Source organism: Belonocnema kinseyi, chromosome 7, assembly GCF_010883055.1.
Source record: "Belonocnema kinseyi isolate 2016_QV_RU_SX_M_011 chromosome 7, B_treatae_v1, whole genome shotgun sequence".
NCBI classification, from domain to species: domain Eukaryota; kingdom Metazoa; phylum Arthropoda; class Insecta; order Hymenoptera; family Cynipidae; genus Belonocnema; species Belonocnema kinseyi.
The window spans coordinates 135,188,257-135,211,787 of record NC_046663.1 but is presented as its reverse complement, the minus strand read 5'-3'; the positions used below and the strand labels follow the sequence as shown (position 1 = coordinate 135,211,787).

At 33.1% G+C, this 23,531-nt stretch overlaps 1 protein-coding gene across 2 annotated transcripts in view; it reads right to left on the bottom strand.

The window, feature by feature from the left end:
* Positions 1-17,355: 17,355 nt before the first annotated feature.
* The window catches only part of LOC117177320 (transmembrane protein 203), a 28,253-nt gene continuing 22,077 nt past the window's right edge, over positions 17,356-23,531 (bottom strand). For both annotated transcript variants that reach the window (XM_033367932.1, XM_033367933.1), the window contains exon 2: positions 17,356-18,226. In XM_033367932.1, coding sequence (XP_033223823.1) covers positions 17,648-18,061 — 414 coding nt within the window. In that variant the 5' untranslated portion in view covers positions 18,062-18,226 and the 3' untranslated portion in view covers positions 17,356-17,647. The remainder of the gene's footprint in view (positions 18,227-23,531) is intronic.

Sequence of the window (23,531 nt, the reverse complement as noted above, 5' to 3'; positions counted from 1 at the left end):
TCCACAAAGAATATATATTCGATGACTAGTTTTTAGTTTATTCTGGAAATTTACAATAATATTGATTATTTAAGCAATTTTAATTTAAAAATTAGGACTTTGTCATTTTTTCAACAAGTCAATTTGTGTATGGACTCCATTAAGAAAGTCTATTCGATCCTTGCTTTCTATGTAGCTTTGTAAGTTTACAATAACACAGCAAACAATTTCTGTAACTGTTTCAGATATAACAAGGAACTGTGTTCTATAACAGTTATTACAAGATGGTGAGAAAACTATTCTAGAACAAAAAGGTAACAGTGTTCTAGAACAATATGACAAACTTGTGACCGAACTGTTCTAGAACAAAAAGGTAACAGTGTTTTAGAACATTTTGACAAAATTGTGACAGAACTGTTCTCGAACTATGTGACAGTTCTATAATATTTTTTTCTTAAGTTTGTTTTACAACTCTGCCGTATTAGTGTTGTATCGAAGTTCTAGAATCCTGTTACAAGTGTGTTCTGGAACAAATTAGGAAAAAAGATTGATAACTGTTTGAGAACACTTTCTACGTAATTTTTCTCTAACGGGCTAATCACAGACATTCTGTAACATTTGTTCCGAGTTTGTTTTTGAACTGTGCCTTAATAGTGTTATATCGAAGTTCTAGAATCGTGTTACAAGTGTGTTCTAAGAAAAAATTAGGAATAAAGCTCAAAAACGGTTCCAGAACGGTTGTTACGTAATTGTTCTAGAACTGAAAGATGTAATAAAGAAAAATAAAAGTCAAAAAGGAAATTAAAGTACCGAGAAAGAACGGAGTTTTGACGAAACACAATTTAGATATTTTGCCTCCACTATAATCTTAAAATGTCCTAAATATTTTAATCTTCTTTGAAATCTTTATCAACATTTTTAGTAAAAAAATTTACTTTAACCGGGAATTGTACAACAAATGTTTGTCCTCTTTGAAGTCTAATGATTTTTGATTGAAAATAACTATTTCCGATGTAAATGACTAAAATAACCTAAAGTTGTAAAAAAGCTGTAAATCTTCTTCAAAATATAATTTACAAAAAATTTAAAATAGCAATTTCTGACGACAAACGCTGACTTAATCCAAACCTTCATGGAAACTTAATCAAATTCTGATATCGTACATTATTTACTATTGTGTATTATGTTAACAAAATAATTATTTTATCCTAGCTTTAATAAATAAGTTCTTATATTCATGTATCTAACACTCATGATGGTATGAATGATAAATCATGATTCACAGGTAAAAAATTTGACACAAAAAGATTTGATTTATTATTTGAGGATTTGAATCTTGCCGCCTTGGGCCGTAGTGCGCAAGGGAGTGCAGTGATTTGCCTTTATTGCAATAAAAATAAAGGGACGAGTGTTTCAGGTAGGAGCCGAGGCGGCGAGAAGCGTACTTACCTGGCGTAGAGGCTTCCGTGATCCACCTCGCAGGATATTCCGATGAGTTATCCCTGGAATAACCCGGGGCATAAATGGTTACAGATCGGTTTTCACAGCGTTCTAGATCTGTTACAGATTTGTGACACTGCATTTGTAATTGAGTTCTAGAATTATTCTAGAAATGTTACAGATCATATATCTTAGAGTTCTGGATCTGTTACAGAATTGTTGTAGCTATGGGGGATGACATAGTTACTCGCATGTTCGTAACCTGTTACTAACATGTTCTAGAATACGTTCTTTTGTGTTCTAGAATCTTTACAGATCTGTTCTGTAACCATATTTGCTGGCAAGACATTGTATTTTCTTCAATAAGTCAATTTGTTTACAGACTCCACAAAGCTTGTCTATTCCATGACTCTTTTCTATTCTGCTTAGTGAGTTTACAAGAAGTATTAATTATTGAAACAATTTCGATTCAAAATTAAGAGTTTAGTTTTTTTCTACGATTCAATTTCTTTACGGAATTCACTAAAAATCTTTATTCGATGAGTCTTTTTTATTCTGCTTTGCTTACAATAATTTTAATTACACAATCAAGAGTTGGCCTTTCTTTCTGCGAGTTAATTTTTTTACGGAGGCAAATAAGAATATTCATTCAATGATTATTTTCTATGTTTCTTTGCAAATTTACAGACATATTAACTATTTTAAAAATTTCAAATAAAAAATGAAGAGTTTGGCTTTTTTTTCAAGAAGTCGATTTGTTCACGCAGTCCACCAAGTATGTCTATCCGATAAGTCTTTTCAAAATGCTTTTTAAAATTAATTGAACTGTTAATTATTTAAACTACAATTATTTAAATTATTTTATTTCAGCATGTTTACATTTGTTTTAAAATAATGTAATTCAAAGGAGAATTGTGCAAAGTATTTATGCCTGCAAACTTTCAACATTCTTCTAATCATCACTCACCTGTAAAACTTTATCTTGTTTACAGCATTCCTACAGTTAAATACACCTAACTGCTGTATAAAAAAATATCCTCCCTCAAAATATTACCTATCTTGATGATATGCAGGTAGTTGGATTGTGAAAACTGTAAACGCTACCTAAACCCCAGCTTAATGTCTTAAAACTTAGAGACTTGAAGTAAATTTTTAAACTTAAACATATCAACGTAGTAGGCTCAAATTCAATTTCGAATATTGTATTTAACACATATAATATTTAGGTTTAGTAGAACATATCTGAATTTATTGATACGGAATAGGATTCAGATTTTTTAATTATATTTCAATTATGTAGCGTACATTTCTACCTTGTGCATGATGTTAATAAATTTTTATACTGCAAAAAGTATGATCCAATATTTCTATACATCATATGCACAATGTAAAAAACGGCGATACTAAAATATTCAACAATGCACATTTGTACAAACAAGAAAACCTTTGTACAATTCTCTTTTTAATTACATTTATTGTCAAAAAATGTAAAAATACTCAAATAAAATAATTAAAACTCTAGTCACTATTACAAATTGATATTGAAACGTTAATCGCACCAAGCACCCTGTCAGATATTTCGTATCTGCGGTGCTGCTTTGGTCTGGGAGGAGATTGTTAAGAACGCGTCTACCACCACTCTCGCTCTCCAGCCGAAATAGTGGTAGGCGCAAAAGATGTGTGGCTGGCGGGAATTTCTCCAGCTTGGGCATGTCTGGTTTAGGGAGTCCACTGAGAATCCCTATCCGATGAGTCTTTTCTGTAATGATTTTCAAATTTACAAGAACTATTTATTATTTAAACAATTTCAATTTTAAAAAATGAAGAGTTTGGCTTTCTCTCCACAAGTCAATTTATTTACGGAGTTCACTAAGAATGTTTATTCTATGAAGTTTTTCTTTGTTGCTTTGCAAACCTACAATAATATTAATAATTTAAACAGTTTCAATTAAGAAATTAAGACTTTGTATTTTTGCCCTCGAAGTCAATTTGTTCACGGAGTTCACTAAGAACGTCTATTCGATGACTGTTTTCTATGTTGCTTTGAAAATTTACACGAATTGTTAATTATATAAACACTTACGATTAAAAATCAAGAGTTGGCCTGTTTTCTGAAAGTCAATTTGCTAACAGAGTCCACTTAGAATATTTATTCGATAAATATTTTCTACGTTACGTTGCATATTTACAATAATATTGATTATTTAAACAATTTCAATTAAAAAATTGAGATTTTTTCTTTTTTTCTACAAGTCAATTTGTTTACGGAGTCCACTGAGAATCTATATCCGATGAGTCTTTTTATAATACATTTCAAATTTACAAGAACTAGTAGCTATTTAAGCAATTTAAATTTGAAAAATTAAGACTTTAATCTTTTATTTTTTTGTTAATCAGTGCAAAACGTGAAACAGTAATTATACCGGCCCATAAAAAAAATTGGTCTGTCCGACAGACTACACTAGCATATCTATATGTTTTTGGGGTCGCTGAATTCCAATCCGGTGTTCAAATAACCAAGCTGGCTCGTATTTTTCTGAAAAATAGACGTAAAATCGACAAAAACAGCGATTTTTCAGGTATATTTTTGCAAACCAAAAATTTTCTCGCCCGATGGACTTAACTAACATATTTATATGTCTTTTGTGCCTTTAAATTCGAATCTAAGGCCTAAATAATCAATTTGGCAAAATTTTTCATGCCCGGTGGTCTAAATAAGCATATCCTTATGTTTTTGGGGTCGCTGAATTCGAATCCGGGGTCAAAATAACCCAGTTGGCTTATATTTAATCGAAAAATGCAAAAATAGAGGTAAAATCGACGAAAACAGCGGTTTTTCGTGCATATTTTTGCAAAAAAATATATCTTCATCCCCGGTGGACTTATCTAGCATATTCTTATGTTTTTGGGATCACTGATTCTGAATTCGGGGTTCAAATGACCCAGTCGACTCATATTTTATCGAAAAACACAAAATTAAACATAAGATCGACGAAAACCTTCACCTTCCTCGAATGGGATTGTCGTTCACTGTAGAATCCCTCTGCGTCTCAAGTTTCGGAGTTTTTAATTTGCCTTAGTCTCCTTGTATGGCAATAGTAGGATTTTTTGTAAATAAGTTTTATTTACTTTTAGCGTTACCCAGGAACAACGACGTGGACGTAGTAAATTCTGTTCCCTTTGGGGTGCTTTAATACCGTGAATCCCCTTGCCTCTCACGCTTATAGGGTTCTTTTACTTTTTATTATTTTTTATATCGCTTGTATCGAACCCTTTTGCTCTCAAAAGACCTACGTAGTGGGTTTTGCTTTCGTTTGATACCTTGATTGACTTGATCTCGTTTTAAACTCCAACAGTAGTCAGCCATCATGTCGATATCCCAACGTCCCTGATATTGCCTATCCATCTCTTTTATATCCAGGTGGAAACGTTCGCCTTGCTATTCACTAAAGTCTCCCAGGTTGTCTGGAAACTTATTTATATGCGAATGAAGAAAATTTAGCTTCAAATTCATAAGACTGCCTAGTTTCCCAAAGTTTGTTACCATTTTTGAAACCACATTTTGATAGTCTGGACCTTTCTTATTACCTAAAAAGTTTTTACAACATTTTTAAAACTAAGCCAGGCAACTCGGTTATTTGGACCCCGGATTCGAATTTAGCTACCCAAAAGACATATAAATATGTTGGTTAAGTCCACCGGGCGAGAAAATATATTTTTTTTGCAAAACTACACCGGAAAAATCGCTGTTTTTGTCGATTTTGAGTCTATTTTTTCGTTTTTCAGAAAAATATGAGTCAACTTGGTTATTTGGACACCGGATTCGAATTCAGCGACGCGAAAAACATATAGATATGCTAGTGTAGTCTGTCGGACAGACCACTTTTTTTGTGTGCCGGTGTTATTACTGATTAGTAGAAAAAACACATAACGTACTCATAACATACACATAAGGAGGGATTACAGTCGAACATGAAAATGACTGGGACCGTGCATTGAGCAGTACTCACTGTTCGCCCATCCCTTCAGGTACTCGGTCCCACAAAAGAATGAGTGGACAGAATCACCAGGTCCGTACACGCTACTAGATCACCCGCGATCACGATTATTAACAAATAATAGAAGCAAACGATCTCCAACAATGACTATTTTAAACGTTTCTTTGTAAATGTACAAGAACTATTAATTATTTAAACAATTTTGATAAAAAATTAATAGTTTGACTTTCTTTATACGATTCAATTTGTTTACGGACCCCAAAAAGGAATGGCTATCAGATGAGTATTTTCGACGATGCTTTGTAAATGTACGAGAACTATTAATTATTTAAACAATTTAGATAAAAAATTAAGAGTTTGGCTTTTTTTCTACGAGTCACTTTGTTTGCGGAGTCCACAAAGAATATCTACCCGATGTGGATTTTCTATGAATTTGATTTGAATTTTTTCTAGAAGTCAACTTGTTTATGGAGTCCACCAAGAATCTATATTCGATGCCCCACTTCTATGTTGCTTTCTAAGTTTATAATAAGTATTCATAATTGAAACAATTTGAATTAAAAAATTAAGACTGCCTTTTTGCTACAAGTAAATTTATTTACGGACTCCACTAAGAAAGTCTATTCGATAACTCTTTTGTATGTTCCTTTGTAAATGTACAAGAACTATTCATTATTTGAACAATTTTGATGAAGAATTAATATTTTGACTTTATTTATATGAGTCAATTTGTTTATGGAGTCCACAAGGATAGTTATTAGATCACCATTTTTAATGATGCTTTGTAAATGGACGAGAACTATTAATTATTTAAACAATTTAGATGAAAAATTAGGAGTTTAATTTTGTTTCTATGAGTCAATTCGTTTAGGAATTCCACCAAGATTTTCTATTCGATGACTTTTTTCTATGTTGCTTTTTAAGTTTACAAAAAGTATGCAACATTTAAACAATCTTGATTAAAAATAAAGAGTTCAGCTTTTTTCCACGAGTCAATTTGTTTACGGAGTCCTCGAAGAATGTCTATTCGATGATGCATAAGCGCATTTTTTTATAGAATTTAATGAGAACATCTTTCCGATGATTTTTTTAGGATGCTTTACAAATTTACAATAAAATGAATTATTTAAGCGATTTCGATTAAAAAATTAAGTTGGCTGTTTTTCCTGGGATTAAATTTCTTTATGGAGTCATCTAAGAATGTCTATCCAATGATTCCTTTCTATGTTGATTTGTAAATTCACAAGAATATGACTTATTTAAATAATTTCGATTACAAAATTACGAATTTATCCTTTTTTTACCAGCCAATTTGTTGGCGCAGTCAAGTAAGAATTTCTATCTGATTACCCTTTTCTATGTTCCTTACTAATTCACAAGAACTAGGAATTATTAAAAGATTTTGATTGAAAAATTAAGATTGGTGTTTTTTACGGAGTGAACTAAGAATATTTGATACACAAGAATGACCATTATTCAAACAAATTCTATAAACAGATTCATAGCTTGTATATTTTTAAACGAACAGGCTCAATGTGTTTATGGAAAAATAAAGAATGTATTTACAGTAAGTCTTTTTTACGATGATTTGCAAATTCAGAATGATTAATAATTATTTTAACGATTTTCATAAAGATGTTCAGAGTTTGGCTATTTTCAACGAATAGGCACGAATAGGCATTTTTCTTTGTAAATTCACAAGAAAGATTAACTATTTAATCAATCTAAAAAAATTAGGAGTTGGGCTATTTGTAAACGAATAGACTACATTTTTTACAGAATTAATTAAGAATATCTTTCCGACTTCCGTTTTCTCTAATTCTCTACAAATTTCAAGCAATTAATTATTATTTAAACAATTTTGATAAACTAGTGAGGAGTTAGGCCATCTTTCAACGAATAGTCTCAATTTCATTATGGAATCAATAAAAAATGTTTTTCAAATAACTCGTTCCTATGATAATTTGAAAGTATACGAAAATTTTTAATTATTTAAGCAATGTTTATCAACATTTAGGTGTAGGCTATTTTTCAAAGAATAGGCACAATTTTTTACGGAGTCAACTAAGAATGTGTTTCCGAAGAGTCATTTCTATGTTGCTTTACAAATGCAGTACTTTTTTCTATGGGGCTATAAAAAGTCTTTCTGATGACTCTTTTGCACTTTACTTCTGTAAGTTTTTTAATTTAAACTAACTATGTCTTTCTGATGATTTTTTTCCATGTTGTTTGTGAACTAAGAATATCTTTCCGACGACTTTTTTTATGTTACTTTCTAAATTTCCACTATTATTATAAATTACTTAGACAAGTTTTATAAGAAAATTAGGAGTTTAGCTATTTTGAAACTAAAAGTCTCCATTTGTTTACGGAGTAAACTAAGAATTTTTTCTCGATAAGTATTTTCTACAATACTTTGTAAATTCATAAAAATTATTAATCATTGAAATAATTTGCATAAGCATATTCGGAGATTGGGTATATTTCAAGGAATATACACAATTTGTTTTTGGACTCAACTAAGATTGTCTTTGCGATGACTCCTTTCTAAGTAGTTTTGTAAAATGACAAGAATTATTAATTATTAAACAACTTTCATAACAAATCCAAAATTTGGCTATTTTTTAATGAACAGGATTAGTTATTATTAACTTTAACCAAGAACTTCTTTCCGATTACTTCTTTCTATTATACTCATTTTTATTTTTAAGCCCCGGTGATACAGAGGTCTATATTATAAACGGTACTTGATTGCTAAAGCATCAGTTGAGTACTTTAGCATAAGTACATACCCAGTGCGTAAAAAATTTGGCGACGCCCTTACGGCATCGTAACGACCTCATTACGACATCCTATTTCCATATCGTTACGGTGTCGTTGCGATATCATAAAGACATCGTCAGATCATACGACGTCTTTACGATATCGTGAAGACACCTTAACGACATGGATATAGGATGTCATAAAAAAGGCGTAAAGATGTAGTAAAAAAGTCGCAAAAATGTTGTGCCAACTGGGTATACTGCCAAAAACTCCACTTCTCTGTGCCTTTGAAAATTTGACTTTTACTGGGGTCCGCTTAAAATTACTGTATGAGTTTAATTACAACCAGGAAATACTCGCAGCTACATTCGAGTTTATTAGAAGTACTCGCATTTGCCTGAACATTTGGTCGATTATAGGAAAAGTGTAGAAAATCATTTCCCGAGTTTAGCCGACTTTTCGACAGTCAAGTTTAAAAGCAAACATTTGACCCTACCCATGGAATGGATACAGTCACCCTCGGTGTAAAATCTCTCGAATACGCTATACAGTCAAACTTCGATAACTCGAACGACTATAAGTCCAATTTTATATAACTCGAACGACTATAAGTCGAATTTTCGATAACTTGAAGGCATTTTTCGTCAAGTCGAACCGCTCAACAAAGGGACGGTCAGGCAGTGGATAGCGGATGGAGTTGTCTAATTGAATGTCAAGGCAAGTTTCACGATGGAGAAGAAACGATCGCTGAAGTCTTTAACTATCGGCGATAAAATAAAAATTATTGACGAAATTGAAAAAGGAATAAAAATTAAAAAAAACAGATCGCAAGTAAATTCGGTATCCTTGCAAATACTCTATCCACGATATTAAAGGATCAGGACAAAATCGTATAACGTGATTAAAAGTTATATGGATAACATTTCAATCGAAAAACCAAAACAAACAAAATTGAACGATTTTTTCAAAAAATAGTCTGCATACCCATTGAGCACAAAATTTGGCGACGTCTTAACGACATCGTTATGACATATTTACGACATCCTATGTCCATGTCGTTAAGGTGTCTTTACGATATCGTAAATACATAGCATGATTTGATGATGTCTTTACGATATAGTAAAGTCACCTTAACGGCATGGACATAGTATGTTGTAAAGACGTCAATAGTAACTTTCGCTCTTGATTACTACGGCTTTTACAATCTGCCCTTTTCATGCTCATTTTCTTCCGAGGGATAATCATAATATCAAACATACACTCGTTTAGTAGTTAGAAATCCTGATATTTCTAGCCTTTTGCCCGCATTCTACTCTTTTCTAATATTGTACTTACCGCAGTTAGTGTATAATCGAAATGGCTTGATATCTGAACTCCCCTCGAGTTGAGAGCATTTACTGTGTATTTCTTTGAAAAATTGTTCGTCCGAAACTTTAGAGGTTTTTTCTAAACTTGCATAAAAATATTTAGAGTTGCACAATTATTTATTCTGCATCGTGAGAGGGTACCTATGCGAATCCGTGTACAAATAATGGTCGTCAAATAATAACACTGTATTTCATTTAACTTCATTTCCAAATACAATAATTGCGAATAAAATAATTGGCCGCGCGCGGAGCACGCATATGAAGTTCTAGGTTTGCTAAAAATTCGTTCTTTTTGGGATAAAAACACATATGTGACGTGCGTCAAAGAAGGGGGCTTACTCTGAAAAGTGAGATTTTTCAGGGCGAGCAGTGAATGTCGATCCGATAGATGAGAGATTTAATAGAGAGGGCTGACAGAGGAACTTTTCCCTCTCCACTTACCATTCCATTTTCACAGAAAGATATAGGTCAAAGACGCGACTCACGGACGAGATAAAGATGAGGCGCGGAGATGTAGTGGTGAGTGGTGGGAGGTGTTTAACGGAATCTCGAGCTCTTGAGCGAAAGCCTCATTTCTCGTGTCCCGAACAACTCAATTATTAGCAATAATTACGCTCGGAAATTTTTTTCAATCGTTAATTAAAAAGAGCAACTCAAAAACTGTCTAAAGGTGTAAAAACTTCCATTTCGATTTTTCTTAGAGTGAGCCCACTCTTTTCGGCGCACGTCACATATATTTAGGTGGTATTTGCACCTTTCTGGTTAAAAATTACAACTTTTTTTTTAGAAATTAATCTGTTTAATCTTTTTCATTGAAAATACAAAAACTTATAGTTAAAAGTGAAACTACTTTGTTAAACATTCATTTGTTTGTTTAATTGATGATCCATCATTTTAGTAGAAATTTTTTTTTATAATTCAACTATATTTATATATATTTTTTTCAAATTTTATTTTATTATATTTTACATTGAGTAATTTCAAAAATTTATTTATGTATGTATAATTAATACAATATTTAATTTGTATTTTACATTTCATCGTACCAATATATAAAAAAAAGGGAGATAAAAGTGACTGAAGTAATTACAGAGGGACCAGCTTATTAAGTACTGTAAGTAAAATATACTCAAAAATAATTATTGGTAGGGTAATAAAAATAAAATAACAATAGATTTTGGAAGTCCAAAGTGGGTTTATGCTATGAAAGTCATATACGGATCAAATATTTAATTTAAGAAATCACATAAAAAAGAAAAAAAAAACACAGGATGGTTCCTATAAGCTATAAAAACAATATATACCCTTTTCCACGAAGAAGGCGTGGATATCGAAACAGTAAGGTTACGTGGGTTAGCGTTTTAGATAATAAGGTTGTTATGGCAGAGACATTTGAAGATTTAAAAAGAATGTTGAACAAACTAAATTCAAGCATGAAGAGCATGGGCCTCAACATTAACACAAATAAAACAAAAACTATGGTGCTCGAAGGAAAGAGTGAGAAAAAATATGCAACATTGTATTAAATGATTTAAGAATTGAATAAGTTGAAAAATTCTTATACCTTGGTAGCTTATTCACTATCTTAGCGGACCGAGTGAATGAAAAGGATACTCTACAGAGTATCCTTTATATATATTTTTAAGTCTTTGTGGAAAAAGATTCAAAGAATGCAATCTCACCGTTTTATTAGTCTCTTAATGTTGCTGCTCATTTTCGTCATTAATCATGTTCAGTATCCAGCTGTTCGGATACTTAAAGTTTGGATGATGTCGAACATACCCTAAGTACCATAGGATACAGGCGACATGTGCACAGGTACCCAAGGTCCGGGCTCCTGATTGACAGGTACTGTAGTAACCACCGATTACATTTTCCCTTTCTATTTCTTCTTCATCGTGTACACAGTATGAAATGAAGAGTTGATGCGTCGTTCCACGGCGAAATCGAGAATACTGGTTCAATCTTATCAGGCCAGGGACGTTCATGTTCATATCAACTTCCATTTCTTCTCCACCATCTCTATCTAGTTTATCTTAATTGTATGAAGGAACAAGATTTATCTGATAAATATCAATGTGAAGATCTCGTACTTATTGTAAATCAAGAATAGGAAAATCAGGAGCCACATTTTGTTAAAGTTGAACCCACTGAGCGCGTCTCATGCGTAGATTTTCAACCTCTACTAGCGTTTGTAATACTTTGGAGTTCGGCTTTTACAAATAATTTCTCTTGCGCGTTCAACTGTTGCGCCTTCCATAAATATTGGTGGGTGGAGTTTATTAATGATTGCGGCAGCGATGGAATAAAATTCGTGAAGGTGATGTAGATGAGGCATAATAATTGTTCCTTTGAAGAATTTGAATATGGAGCGAAAATGTCCAATCTTAGCCCCAATGATCCATCGATTTTTCGTGACCATCTGAGACATGTTAGCATCTTCAGCAGATAATTGCTGTTATCCATCCTGGATCAATGCCAGCATCCAGCATGTAATTCCAACCAGCTCTAGCCATGGCACAGCATCCCTATATCTTCCGTCAATCAAGAAAATGTCTCCATTTTTAAACCACCCCCCTCATAGCATTAACCTCCCTCTCGTACTCTCTTTCCAAAATCACTGCATCATTGTTATGAAAATCCGAAATGTATGGTCCCAATACAGACAATATAAAGCCATCGGGAGCAACAATCATAGTAGGTTTTATCAAATGCCGATGTTTGTGCTGGGAGAACGACTGCCTTAATATACGAAAATTGGTACTTTTCTGAGTGTATGTATAGGTACAATCCACTGCAGCAATGGCTTTTGGTGTCTGCAGCTCTGGATTATAGAGTTAATTTGCAAATTCCGTAACGTGTCTTTCGACGTACATTTGCCTTTGTATTGTTTGGAATCCTACATTCTGAGGAAGAAACCTATGGTGCAAAGACTGTCTCACTTTTTATATAACCAAGCTGACGGCGGCTCTACTTGGGTACTTAAATATGACTTTTAAAAAGTCATCCACTAAACTTTGCCTTAATTTACAAAAAAGTCAATAAGTCTTTTCTATATATGGATCTGTGACCTTCTTGAGGTACAGGATCACAGTACGTAAAAAGAAGTGAGAATTGTTCTTTGCTAATTGGCGAAATACATTTGAATTGTTCGTCAGTGAAAGAACTCTCATCTTCAAATTGATTTTGATTATTCGCCACATGCCTTAATTGTTGCAAAAATATCTGTAACTCTTGTCCTTTTATTATATATGGTCGATTAACTGATCTGAGACCCTCCAGAATAATTCTCGAGAAGCACCCCTTTTCGTTCAAGTGATATTCACAACCTCTAACATTATCCGGAACATAAATGTTACGAAAAAGAAAAATATCTACCCTACACTCTATAGACAACGTTTCTAAATTTTATTTAGAATTACATACTAAACAAGATGCACTTGCCGTTTGCGTTAACACATCTAAACGCATTGTACATGGAACACCTTCTACAGCACGTATTTCATCTGATATGGATCTGTTACAATTAATACATAATCTGGATTCACTATTCAAGTCAAGAGGTGGGTGATTTAAAGCATCCCTTCGTGTAATTGCAATTTGCTGTTTATTTTCATATTACATGCAATTTATTCGTTGCATTCGCTGAGGATTAAATCCTACGTTGCATACATAGTAGGCGATCTGTCTTCGAAACGCCATCGTTTGTTATTCATACAAAATACAAAATAGAGATAAGTATTTATTTACAAAGGAAGCGAGCTGTTATACATAAAACATTAGGTTGCTGAATGAAAACTAAATGTCATCGGTAAAACAACTACATATATTTTTTTTTCTTAAGCTATTAACTTCAAGAGCATAACATAGTTTTTTGCAAATCTGCATACCACTCATCTGTTAAAAAACGCAATGGCGTATTCATGCATCATACAGTAGTGTTCATGTATGCCTTATTTGATAAAGTAGGCACATATGAACCCTACTGCACATATCGCTTTGTAGCCTAAGGTTTTATATGAAATAGGTCGTCTTAATTTATTTAACATTTGGAGATAAACAGTTCTGTCTATTATGCATTTAATAAGTAATAAACGATGGCGAATCGAGGACAGATAAAATGTTAGGCACCTAACGTGGAACAGCTTATAAACCCGCCTTTAATCACCGTTCAATGAAAAATCAGGCAGTATGGCCAAATTAGTCAAATATGCCGCTAGTGCTCCATTCCTTAGCGCAATCAATTTTTGTTGGTATGACTGTCGTTTAGGTTATTTTGTCATTCAAATGATCTGCTGACTTGAGCAATAAATCTATATTATGTACTAATAATAGTTGCACATTATATAATGCTTTGTATGCCTCCTTCACTCACTCACTCCCTCACCTTTGCCCTCACTCACTTCATTATTTTCACTATTTACTTGACTCAAATACTCATTTGCTCTCTCTTCCTCTCTGTTACTCACTCACTCACTCACTCACTCACTCACTCACTCACTCACTCACTCACTCACTTACTCACTCACTTACTCACCCTCGCCCTCACTCACTTGATTATTTTCACTATTTACATGACTCACTCATTTGCTATCTCTTCCTCTCTGTTACTTAGCCAATCACTCACTCCCTCACTCACTCACTCTCACCCTCGCCTTCACTCACTTCATTATTTTCACTATTTACGTGACTCACTTACTCATTTGCTCTCTCTTCCTCCGTGTTACTCAGGTACTCAATGATTCAGCCACTGAATTACTCAGTCAATTACTCAGTTTACTATGAACCTTTGATGATCTGTAGCATCAAAACGTCGCATAGGATTAAGTTTTGGCATTAACCAATTTTGTTCTGCATGAAAAAATGTGCCAAATGGTAAAGTTTGAGCCAATTTCACGGAGAGCCATTTTTAATGTATTTATTACGGGGTCCTTTTTTCGGAAAGAAATCGAAAACATTCGTAACGAACATAATACGTGGGAGACAGTTCAAAATGCGGAATAAGCTATCAGCACATCTGCTTATGTTTTACCTGTTTATGAGGCCCGAACTTAGTATACAAACTGCTAGATTCAAAGAGAAAATTGAGTTTAAAAATTTATTGCTATAAGTCTTGGGCATATCTAGGACCATTTCGCTGACCCTATCACCCAAGAAAATTTAACTTTTTTTAGCCCAAATATTTAGTGCAAAATTTATTCTAATTTGATCAACCAAAATGAGAATTTGTGCATCACCGGAAGTACCTGATTTCTAAAAAAAAAAAAACACTGGCAGGGCCAGCGAAACGTTTCCCTATTCCCGACATTATTCAAAATCAACTTTATATGGGCGCATTTTTTTGGTCTTAATTTGCTGAAATGTGTGCAACCATCTTCAACCCCTAAAAACTACCCCCTGTACGAAAACAGCATGGCCGGGCAGCGAAACGTTTCGCTGGCCCCGTCATTATCAAAAAATGACCTAACATGCGCACATTATTTTCGTCTTAATTTGTTCAAATTTGTTCAACCAACTTCAACCCTCAAAAACTACCCCCGTTTCGACAAATACCATGGTGGGAATAGCAAAAAAATTCTCTGGCGCCGACATTATTCAAACTCAACTTTATAGGGGCCCATTATTTTTGTCTTAAATTATTCAAATTTGTTCGACCAACTTCAACCCCGAAAAACAACCTCCTGTGTGGCAAACACTATGGTGGGGCCAGCGAAACGTTTTCCTATCCCCGAAATTATCCAAAATCAACTTTATATAGCTGCATTATTTTAGCCTTATTTGTTCAAATTTGTTCAATTTAAACAAATTACAAAAAAAATAATTCGCCCATATAAAGTAGATTTTAAATAATGTCAGCGCCAGAGAATCATCTTGCTGTTCACACCATGGAGTTTGGTTTACAGGGGGTCGTTTTTAGGGGTTGAAGTTCTTTGCACAAATTAAGACGAAAATAATGCACCCACATGAAGTTGTTTTTGGATCATTTCGGGGCTAGGGAAACGTTTCGCTTGCCCCGCCATATTGTTTGCCGCATGAAGAGTACAGTTTAGGGGTTGAAGTAGGTTTCACAAATTTGAACAATTTTAGACCACTGTAGAATTCTCAAAAAACCGAAATTTATTTTTTTTCTTAAAAGTTGCTTCAGGGGCTTAAAAATAATATACGAAAAGATGGAGGGCGAAAAATATGTCTAAATGACCATATTTTCAATTCTGCTGCGACGCCCCTTAGGTATACCCGGGGATTTTAGAGTACTTAAAACTTCAAACGCATTTTTTTCGAAACCACTTTATTTGAGCTGGCTGGGAACATAACTCGAACAAATCCTTACCGATCGATCTGAAATTTCTAAAATATATTCAACATTTCTTTCTCCAGTGATGTACGCAGGATTTTTTTTTATATTGCATAGTTTTTTCTATAAACAATTTTGTAACGGCTTTTCCTGAAATTTTACACTTTTTTCAAAAATGCATCATGTCGCGAATAATCAATATATCGAAAAAAATCCTACGCACATCTCTTGCTGTTTTAGGTACTATAGAATCGAAGAAACTTTGGATTGTCATCTATGTCAAAAATTGAGGTTTCACTCCTTAAGGCCTTTATTGTGATGCTCCTCTAAACGGAAAAAATGTCTAATCTCCTATAGGTAGAAATGATCAAACCAGGCAAATTGAAGGTAGATTTTGACCGTAAATAGGCGTAAACGACATTTTTCCACTTCTAATCATTTTTGTCCAATAGGGACTGCCATCCCTTCCAAGTATATTTTGTAAGTGCATTCTGCACCTTCGATCTCTCAACAATTCTCCTGGAATATCAGTTGTCTTTTCACCCGCTCTATCCACACATTAAACAATAAATTATGTTAAACAAAATATCTTATCTTCTTTTTTCAACACATCAAATATAAGGATAATATTAGCAGTTGATATTGTTTCCCAGCAGATATTTGATCCTTGTTCCTTATAGTTGTCACTAATTTTACAAAATTTATTCACAACAAAATAGCCAAGGTTCAGCACAAGGTAAATGCAGTGGGAAAGTTCGGCAAAAGTTCGGAAAGGCTTCGGAAACCTTCGAAAAGAGAAAGCGCTCAGAAAGAAACGGAAGTAAAGTTCACATGCAAATTGAAAAGTATCAGAACGATATTTTCTTTGCGGTCCTTTTCGTTTCTTGCGCTCCAGAGAAACCTTTAAAGGCGAACAGAAGTGAACTTCTTAATCTAGCTTAGAAAAGGCATTCTTTTCTGAATCTTTCCTTTTCACTCATTCTAGGTTCTATAACGTTTGGATAATATAAATTGAGAATTATTTAATAAAATTTGATCAATTGTGTCTATGCCAATTGTCTGCTAATAAATATTACGTATGAGGAATGAGTTGTCAAATTGCACTGATTGTCCAAGAAGTAAAATTCGTTAAAGACTTTAATACTCAGTTATAATGTGTTCTATTTCTATAAATGGTAATTTAAGAAACGGAAGTTTAATTTAAAGGATAATTTAAAGATCTGTAAAGAGTGATTATTGCCATTAAAATTACATTTCTCTGTTCAAATCGGAGTATTTATTGTGCCCGTAACGTGAGTTAATTTAGATGATAACACTATTTCACAACGAGTTGAAAATAATGGTTAATTATCTTCTTATTAGCAGAAAAGAGTTCGATTTTCTCTCTGGAAAAGATTTAAAATGTCAGAAGAATGATTTATTAAATGCGAATCCTATAAAAGAAAGAATATTAATATTCTTCACCTCATAAGAGTAAATACATACCTCTGTACTGATTGTGCCAAATCGATTTGAGAAAAATAGAAAAATTATTTATTTGCCACCAAATACAGAAAAGAGAAGTGATGTGAGAAGAAGATCCTTGATTTTCAAATATCTCTAATATCGTTAAATTAGCACAGATTATGTTTGAATCAACGAATTTTTGTATTGAACAGAATCTTATTCTTCCTTGCATGCGACAATAACTTCTATTAATAATCATCAATATGCATTGAAAATAAAAATTTCAAAATTTTATTGATATATCAGTTAATCTAGAAATTTAGGGTTACAACACTCACATGCACCTACATATATACGTTTTAATGGAGCTGACAGGCTCTAATAGCAATAAGTTGTAACAGAAAAAATACAGGGCTTAAAACTTCAGAATATTCCAAAGAAGCTTGACCCGATAATTTTTGACACAAAAAATATTTAAATATAAATATTAGGAGTAACAGAATCAAACTCCAAAGCGCTCTTAGAACAGCATCTTTGATCATTCCTTCCATATACATTCTTATGAATATAATAGAACAGAAATAAGAGTTTAATCCATCGGCAACAAATAATGGCAAAAAAACTATCCACCAGTCTTGATGGCCAGAAAAATAATGATTGTCCACCTTCAATATTAGTAAGATTAAAAACATTGTAACAGATACTAAGTTGATCCATATTTCTAAAGTTGTAAGGCCCAGCCAATGAACTAGCTCACTGAGAGAAAATATCATTTTAATGAAATATTTTCATCACTTGATATTCTCAATTCATTTATTTTAAATAATAATATGATTGGTTCTCTTCATACTCTTCCACTCTTCAGTAAAGATGCTCGAAGATACTCTGCACAAATTGGCCCATCATTCACTTTCTAGGTAATTTGTAGTCCCATTTGCCTGAAATGTATATTGGTAAATTGGTATATTATTATCAATGGATGAGGTAAAATAATTTATAATATAGTTTAATTTCATACATAAACTAATATGTAAGACATTCCAGCTCAACACCTTAAGGGGATTTATTAGAATATCAAACGAGATTCTATTTTAAAGCCGCAATTTTGAATATTTTTTCCTGATTTTTTGCATGCGGCATCCAAATGTTGGTCTATTTTTCTGACCAGCGTCGGTTTTTGAATGAAATGTTTATATTTTGTTTAATAATAAAAAAGGAGAGAATAGAGAAAATTTTCAGTGACTCTCACTGTGGACTCTCGCTGCATTCTCATGGACTCTTGTGAAACTTAAGAGGCAGCCCCCCTGGAGCGCGTCAAATGGCGCGTAGATATGCACGTAAATCATGACCCTTCGATTGTTATGAGATGCAGGTCATTTACAAAGACTTAAAGTATGAAAGCATGAATTGATTCATTTTTAATTAACAGAATTAGCTTATTCATATAATTGGAAGAATGTGAAAAACATATTCCTGAAAATCAAGTAATAATTGCAGGAAGAACGGAAACGTTGGAGTCTATTCAAAACTGTAGTTTTGCCTACAACTTGACACCGAGCTTGACACCTACGTTTCGAACCATGCGGAACGAACTATCTTTTCATTGACAATAGATTCATGCCGGTTACGAAACCTGACATTTGAAATGATGCCTGGATACAATTCTAATTACCAGGATTAGTTTTCTTCATATAAGTGGAAGAAAGTAAAAAAAAATATTCCTGAAAATCGGGTAATAATTGCAGTAAGAACGGAAACGTTGGAGTCCAATCAAAAGTGTAGCTTTGCCGACAACTTGACACCGAGCTTGATTAATAATAAAGTATTATTTGTTTCGAATAATAAGCTTTACTAAATGAATTAGCAGTTTGCTAGTTAACAATGTGAGAAAAGCTTACTAAAGCAATTACTGACTTCTATCAAATAAGTTTTGATTCCTCTAAATTATTTAAGATAATTCAGATATTATGGGAAATGATACATATGTAGTTCTATTTGTTCATTTTATAAGCAATCAAAATAAATAAATGAAAATTCTTGGAATTTTCCCTTTAGAAAAAGCGGCTTAGAACTATATGAAAATTTCGTGATATTCGAAATTACATAAATAAGGAATAACAATTATTTATTGTCGGTTTTACATGCGAATAGCGACTGAAAATCTCTCAAGAAAAATTTTAAGTAATTTTAGTGCAAAACAAATTATTTTGTAGACCAAAAGAATATCTACATCAATTTTGATGATGAAAGAAAATCCAAAATTGAAAAACAACAAAACTCCAAAAATTTTAGAAAAGAATTGTTTATAAAAATTTTTATTTTTATTTTTCGTAAGAAATGTTACTGATCATCACTTTCACAATATTGTAAAATATTTCTAAATGAGCAAAAATTTCGTTCAATAAAAATATAATATTTTTTAAATAAATGAAAATTCCGTGATACTCGGAATTTGTTTACAAAATCAACAACAAGCAATGATAATTTTTTAAAATAATTATTTTTACTAAATGCAATTAACTAACAAGTCACTTCAATTGAAAAGAAAACAATGCTTGAAAATGCAGCCAGGCCGCAACTTTCTGAAATCACTTAATTTCAATATTATTCACAACAATTATAAATCGTGCAAAAATTCTTTATCTCATTCTCATTGAAAATTGGACAACAAGTGTAAAATGCTTTTGAAAAATACTGTTACGTGCCGTTATTCTAAGAGAATATTATTAACAGTAATAATTAATTGTTTCAACATTTATGTTTCTTAAAATTAATTAAGTTTGAAGTCACTCTCATTAAAAACTGGACAAAAAGTGCAAAATTTTATAATAAACTGCGATTTACACTTTCCATTTTTCAGAGATAAAATTGCCAGAAACAAAAATAAATTTTTTTTAATTTATGTAAACACCCAATTATCAGAGTAGAGAAGCAAATCGCAGTAATTCCCCGAGATATTATTTAAATAAAGTTAAATAAAAACGCTGCAAACAATTGAAAACTACAATTATCCAACGCAATATAATGTTTATTACGAGGCGGAAAAAAATTATCCGTCGTCAGAACAATTTTACTTTACAATGGTTTGCAGTGTTTTTATTCTACTTTAGATCAATTATATCTCGGGAATTGATCGTGACTTGATGGCGGCTTGTGCAACCTGTAGGCACAATTTTTTGCGAAACTGAAGAACAATATTTACTTTTATGTGGAATCCGGGGTGACATGCATGGAAATATGTGAAAAAAATGTCAGACATCAGAGTGTATAGTGTGTCTCAGGCCAGTCTAAAAATGTAAATTGTAGCAAATTTGTACAAGTGTACGAGATTTGAAATAGTTGCATCACCTTAAAAACGTTACGAAAAACATTGTCCTATTAATTAATGGTTCATTAATTGTCATTAATGAACCACATTTGGAATATCTGTGTCTATGTGTATGTGTGTGTTGTGTAAAATAGCGCTTACAAAATAGAATAATTTTTACAGAAGTGTTTTAAGTATCATTTGTCCTCCATATAACAATTTATATGGAAACTGTATAATGATTAAGAAGACCTAACTCCAATAAAAATAAATGGATTAATTACCAGAATATGCTGTTTCTTTTCCACGTTAATATTTGACCGAGAAATTCATACTTTAAAATTGAAGTAAGTGCACAAGATGAAAATGATAATTTTTGTCGACAGAAGTCAATGATTGTTTTAGTAAGCTTTTCTCACATTGTTAACTAGCAAACTGCTTATTCATTTGGTAAAGTTTATTATTCGAAATTAATAACACTTTTTAATCAGCACTTTAGATAAAGTACTTATTATTCAGATTGAGGGAGTAGGTGTCAAGCTCGGTGTCAAGTTGTCGGCAAAGCTACACTATTGAATGGCCTTCAATGTTTCCGTTCTTACTGCAATTATTACCCGATTTTCAGGAATATTTTTTTCACTTTCTTCCAATTATATGAAGAAAACAAATCCTGGTAATTAAAATTGTATCCGACGTATCTGGCTATACTGTCGTGTGCACTTTGAAATTTCTATTATTACTGCAAATATTAACCGATTTTCATGAATCTTCCTTTCACTTTCTTCCAATTATATGAATAAGCTAATTCTGTTAATTAAAATTGAATCAATTCATGCTTTCATACTTTAAGTATTTGTGACTGACCTGCATCTCATAACAATCGAAGGGTCATGATTTACGAGCATCTCGACGCGCCATTTGACGCGCCCCAGGGTGCCTGCCCCTTGAGCTTCACGAGAGTCCATGAGAATGCAGCGACAGTCCACACTGAGTGTCACTGAAATTTTTCTCTCTTGTTCTCTGCTAATTATTTATTAAACGAAGTATAAACATTTCATTTAAAAACCGGCGCTGGTCAGCAAAATAAACCAACATTTGGATGCCGTATGCAAAAAAAAACAGGAAAAAATATTCAAAATTGCAGCTTTAAAATGGAATCTCGTTTTGCTAGTCTCATATATCCCCTTAAGGGTAGTGGTTAATCGCGCTCAGAATTTTTGGCTTTCGCAGTTACGTCTTTGTCTCCATATATATTTTCGCCTTAAGGGCATGTGATACATAGAAAATTATAGATTTTACAAAAATAAGGTTCTCTCGGCTTTTTTTCTTACAATAATAAAAATTTGGTCTTAAAGATCTTTTATTTTTCTTTAATTTTAGCGAACATGATAACGGACGTCCCCGAACTCCTTGTTTGTGTGTTAATTCCAAAAATTTAATTTTGCTAAATTTGATTAATGTGTGATACTTAGGAAATTGTATCTATTTTACCAATGTTAGATTCCCTCGGTTTTTTCATACAATAATAAAGATTTTATCTTCAAAATCTGGGGAGTGATACCCGACATACAAACGAAAACTTGGGACAAGCAAAAAAGATATAATAACTAATGTGCCGGAACTAACTTTGTTTGCAGCCACTTAAAAAAGTTTTAGTTTTTAATTGGCTACCGACAACAGCGGCACGAGAGACCTACATTATCGGAATTGTTGAGAGTTGAAAACCGTATCTAACCTCAAAATAGTTCACGTGCATAACATTTGTATTTAACAGAATACATTTTTTTTTATTATCCCTCAAAAAATTAGTTCGGGGATGTCCCTTATAATATTGTATAGCATCCCCGAATTCAATTTTTAAGTACTTTAATTTATGTGCACAAAAACCCGGGAGAACTAAACACGATATACCAGACAACGAAGTACCGCGTGCCCTTATGACTGAAAGAAAGAAATCTCACCATAACTCGGCGGTCTTGCGTGGTCCTGGCATTAATATTTTGTGTAAAAACATTCATTCTCTGTAACGTAGAAATGCAAAAATAGCAAATGACAACAGCTGGATAACGCAAGACTATTGCAGAGGTTAATATAATTACAGAGGTTCTAATGGGCATTAGAACCTCTGGAATATGACTACGAAGTCATATATCGCTAAGGTATCTCAAATTTCGTCCCAGATCCCTGGTGGACCGGATGAACCCAAAGGAGCCTCTACATAGTACACTTAAAGACCCCACTGGGTCCCCCTTCGGTTCCTTCTTAAAAAACTAAAAAAAAACAGCAATATCAACTTTTAAATTGTTGAAATTCGGATTCTACTTTAAAATGTGAATCAGAAACTCACGGAGTAATCGCAATACTTTTTCTTGCAGCGTTAAAAACTTTAAAAAATAAAATACCTGTCATTTACATAGGCCTAAGGCGGCTCCGCGCGTTACAATGTCTGGATGCTAGCGCCATGCAGTGGAAGCCTCAGACAACAAGGCTGCGATGCAAGTGAGAGAAAATTTTATTTTTAAATTTCGCGCGCAAACTACCCTACCGATAGAAATCTCCAATTCTCCTCTAGCCATGGACATAGGAAACACGGGACTAGGCATGCCATCCTAACTTGGCGAGCGGGGTTGAATCCTTGTTTCTTATGTTCATGCCTGGAGCGAAATAGCCTGGACCATTTGAGTCTATAAGCAGAGTCGATCTGAATCAATTTAGTTTGAGAGATAGTCTGAGAGATTTGGGTTTTTTTCAAGGTCATTTTAGTGGTCCTTTTAAGAATGGTGCGACGGTAATATAATGTTCCTTTTCTATTCGTCACGTACCAGGCGGGCAGAGTTATTTACAGTCTGTCAAGTTAAAGCGTGGGTGGCTTTACTCGCAGTCGGTAAGGTGTATCGACATGATTTTGGTGTCAAAATATTAAGAAGAGCTCCCTC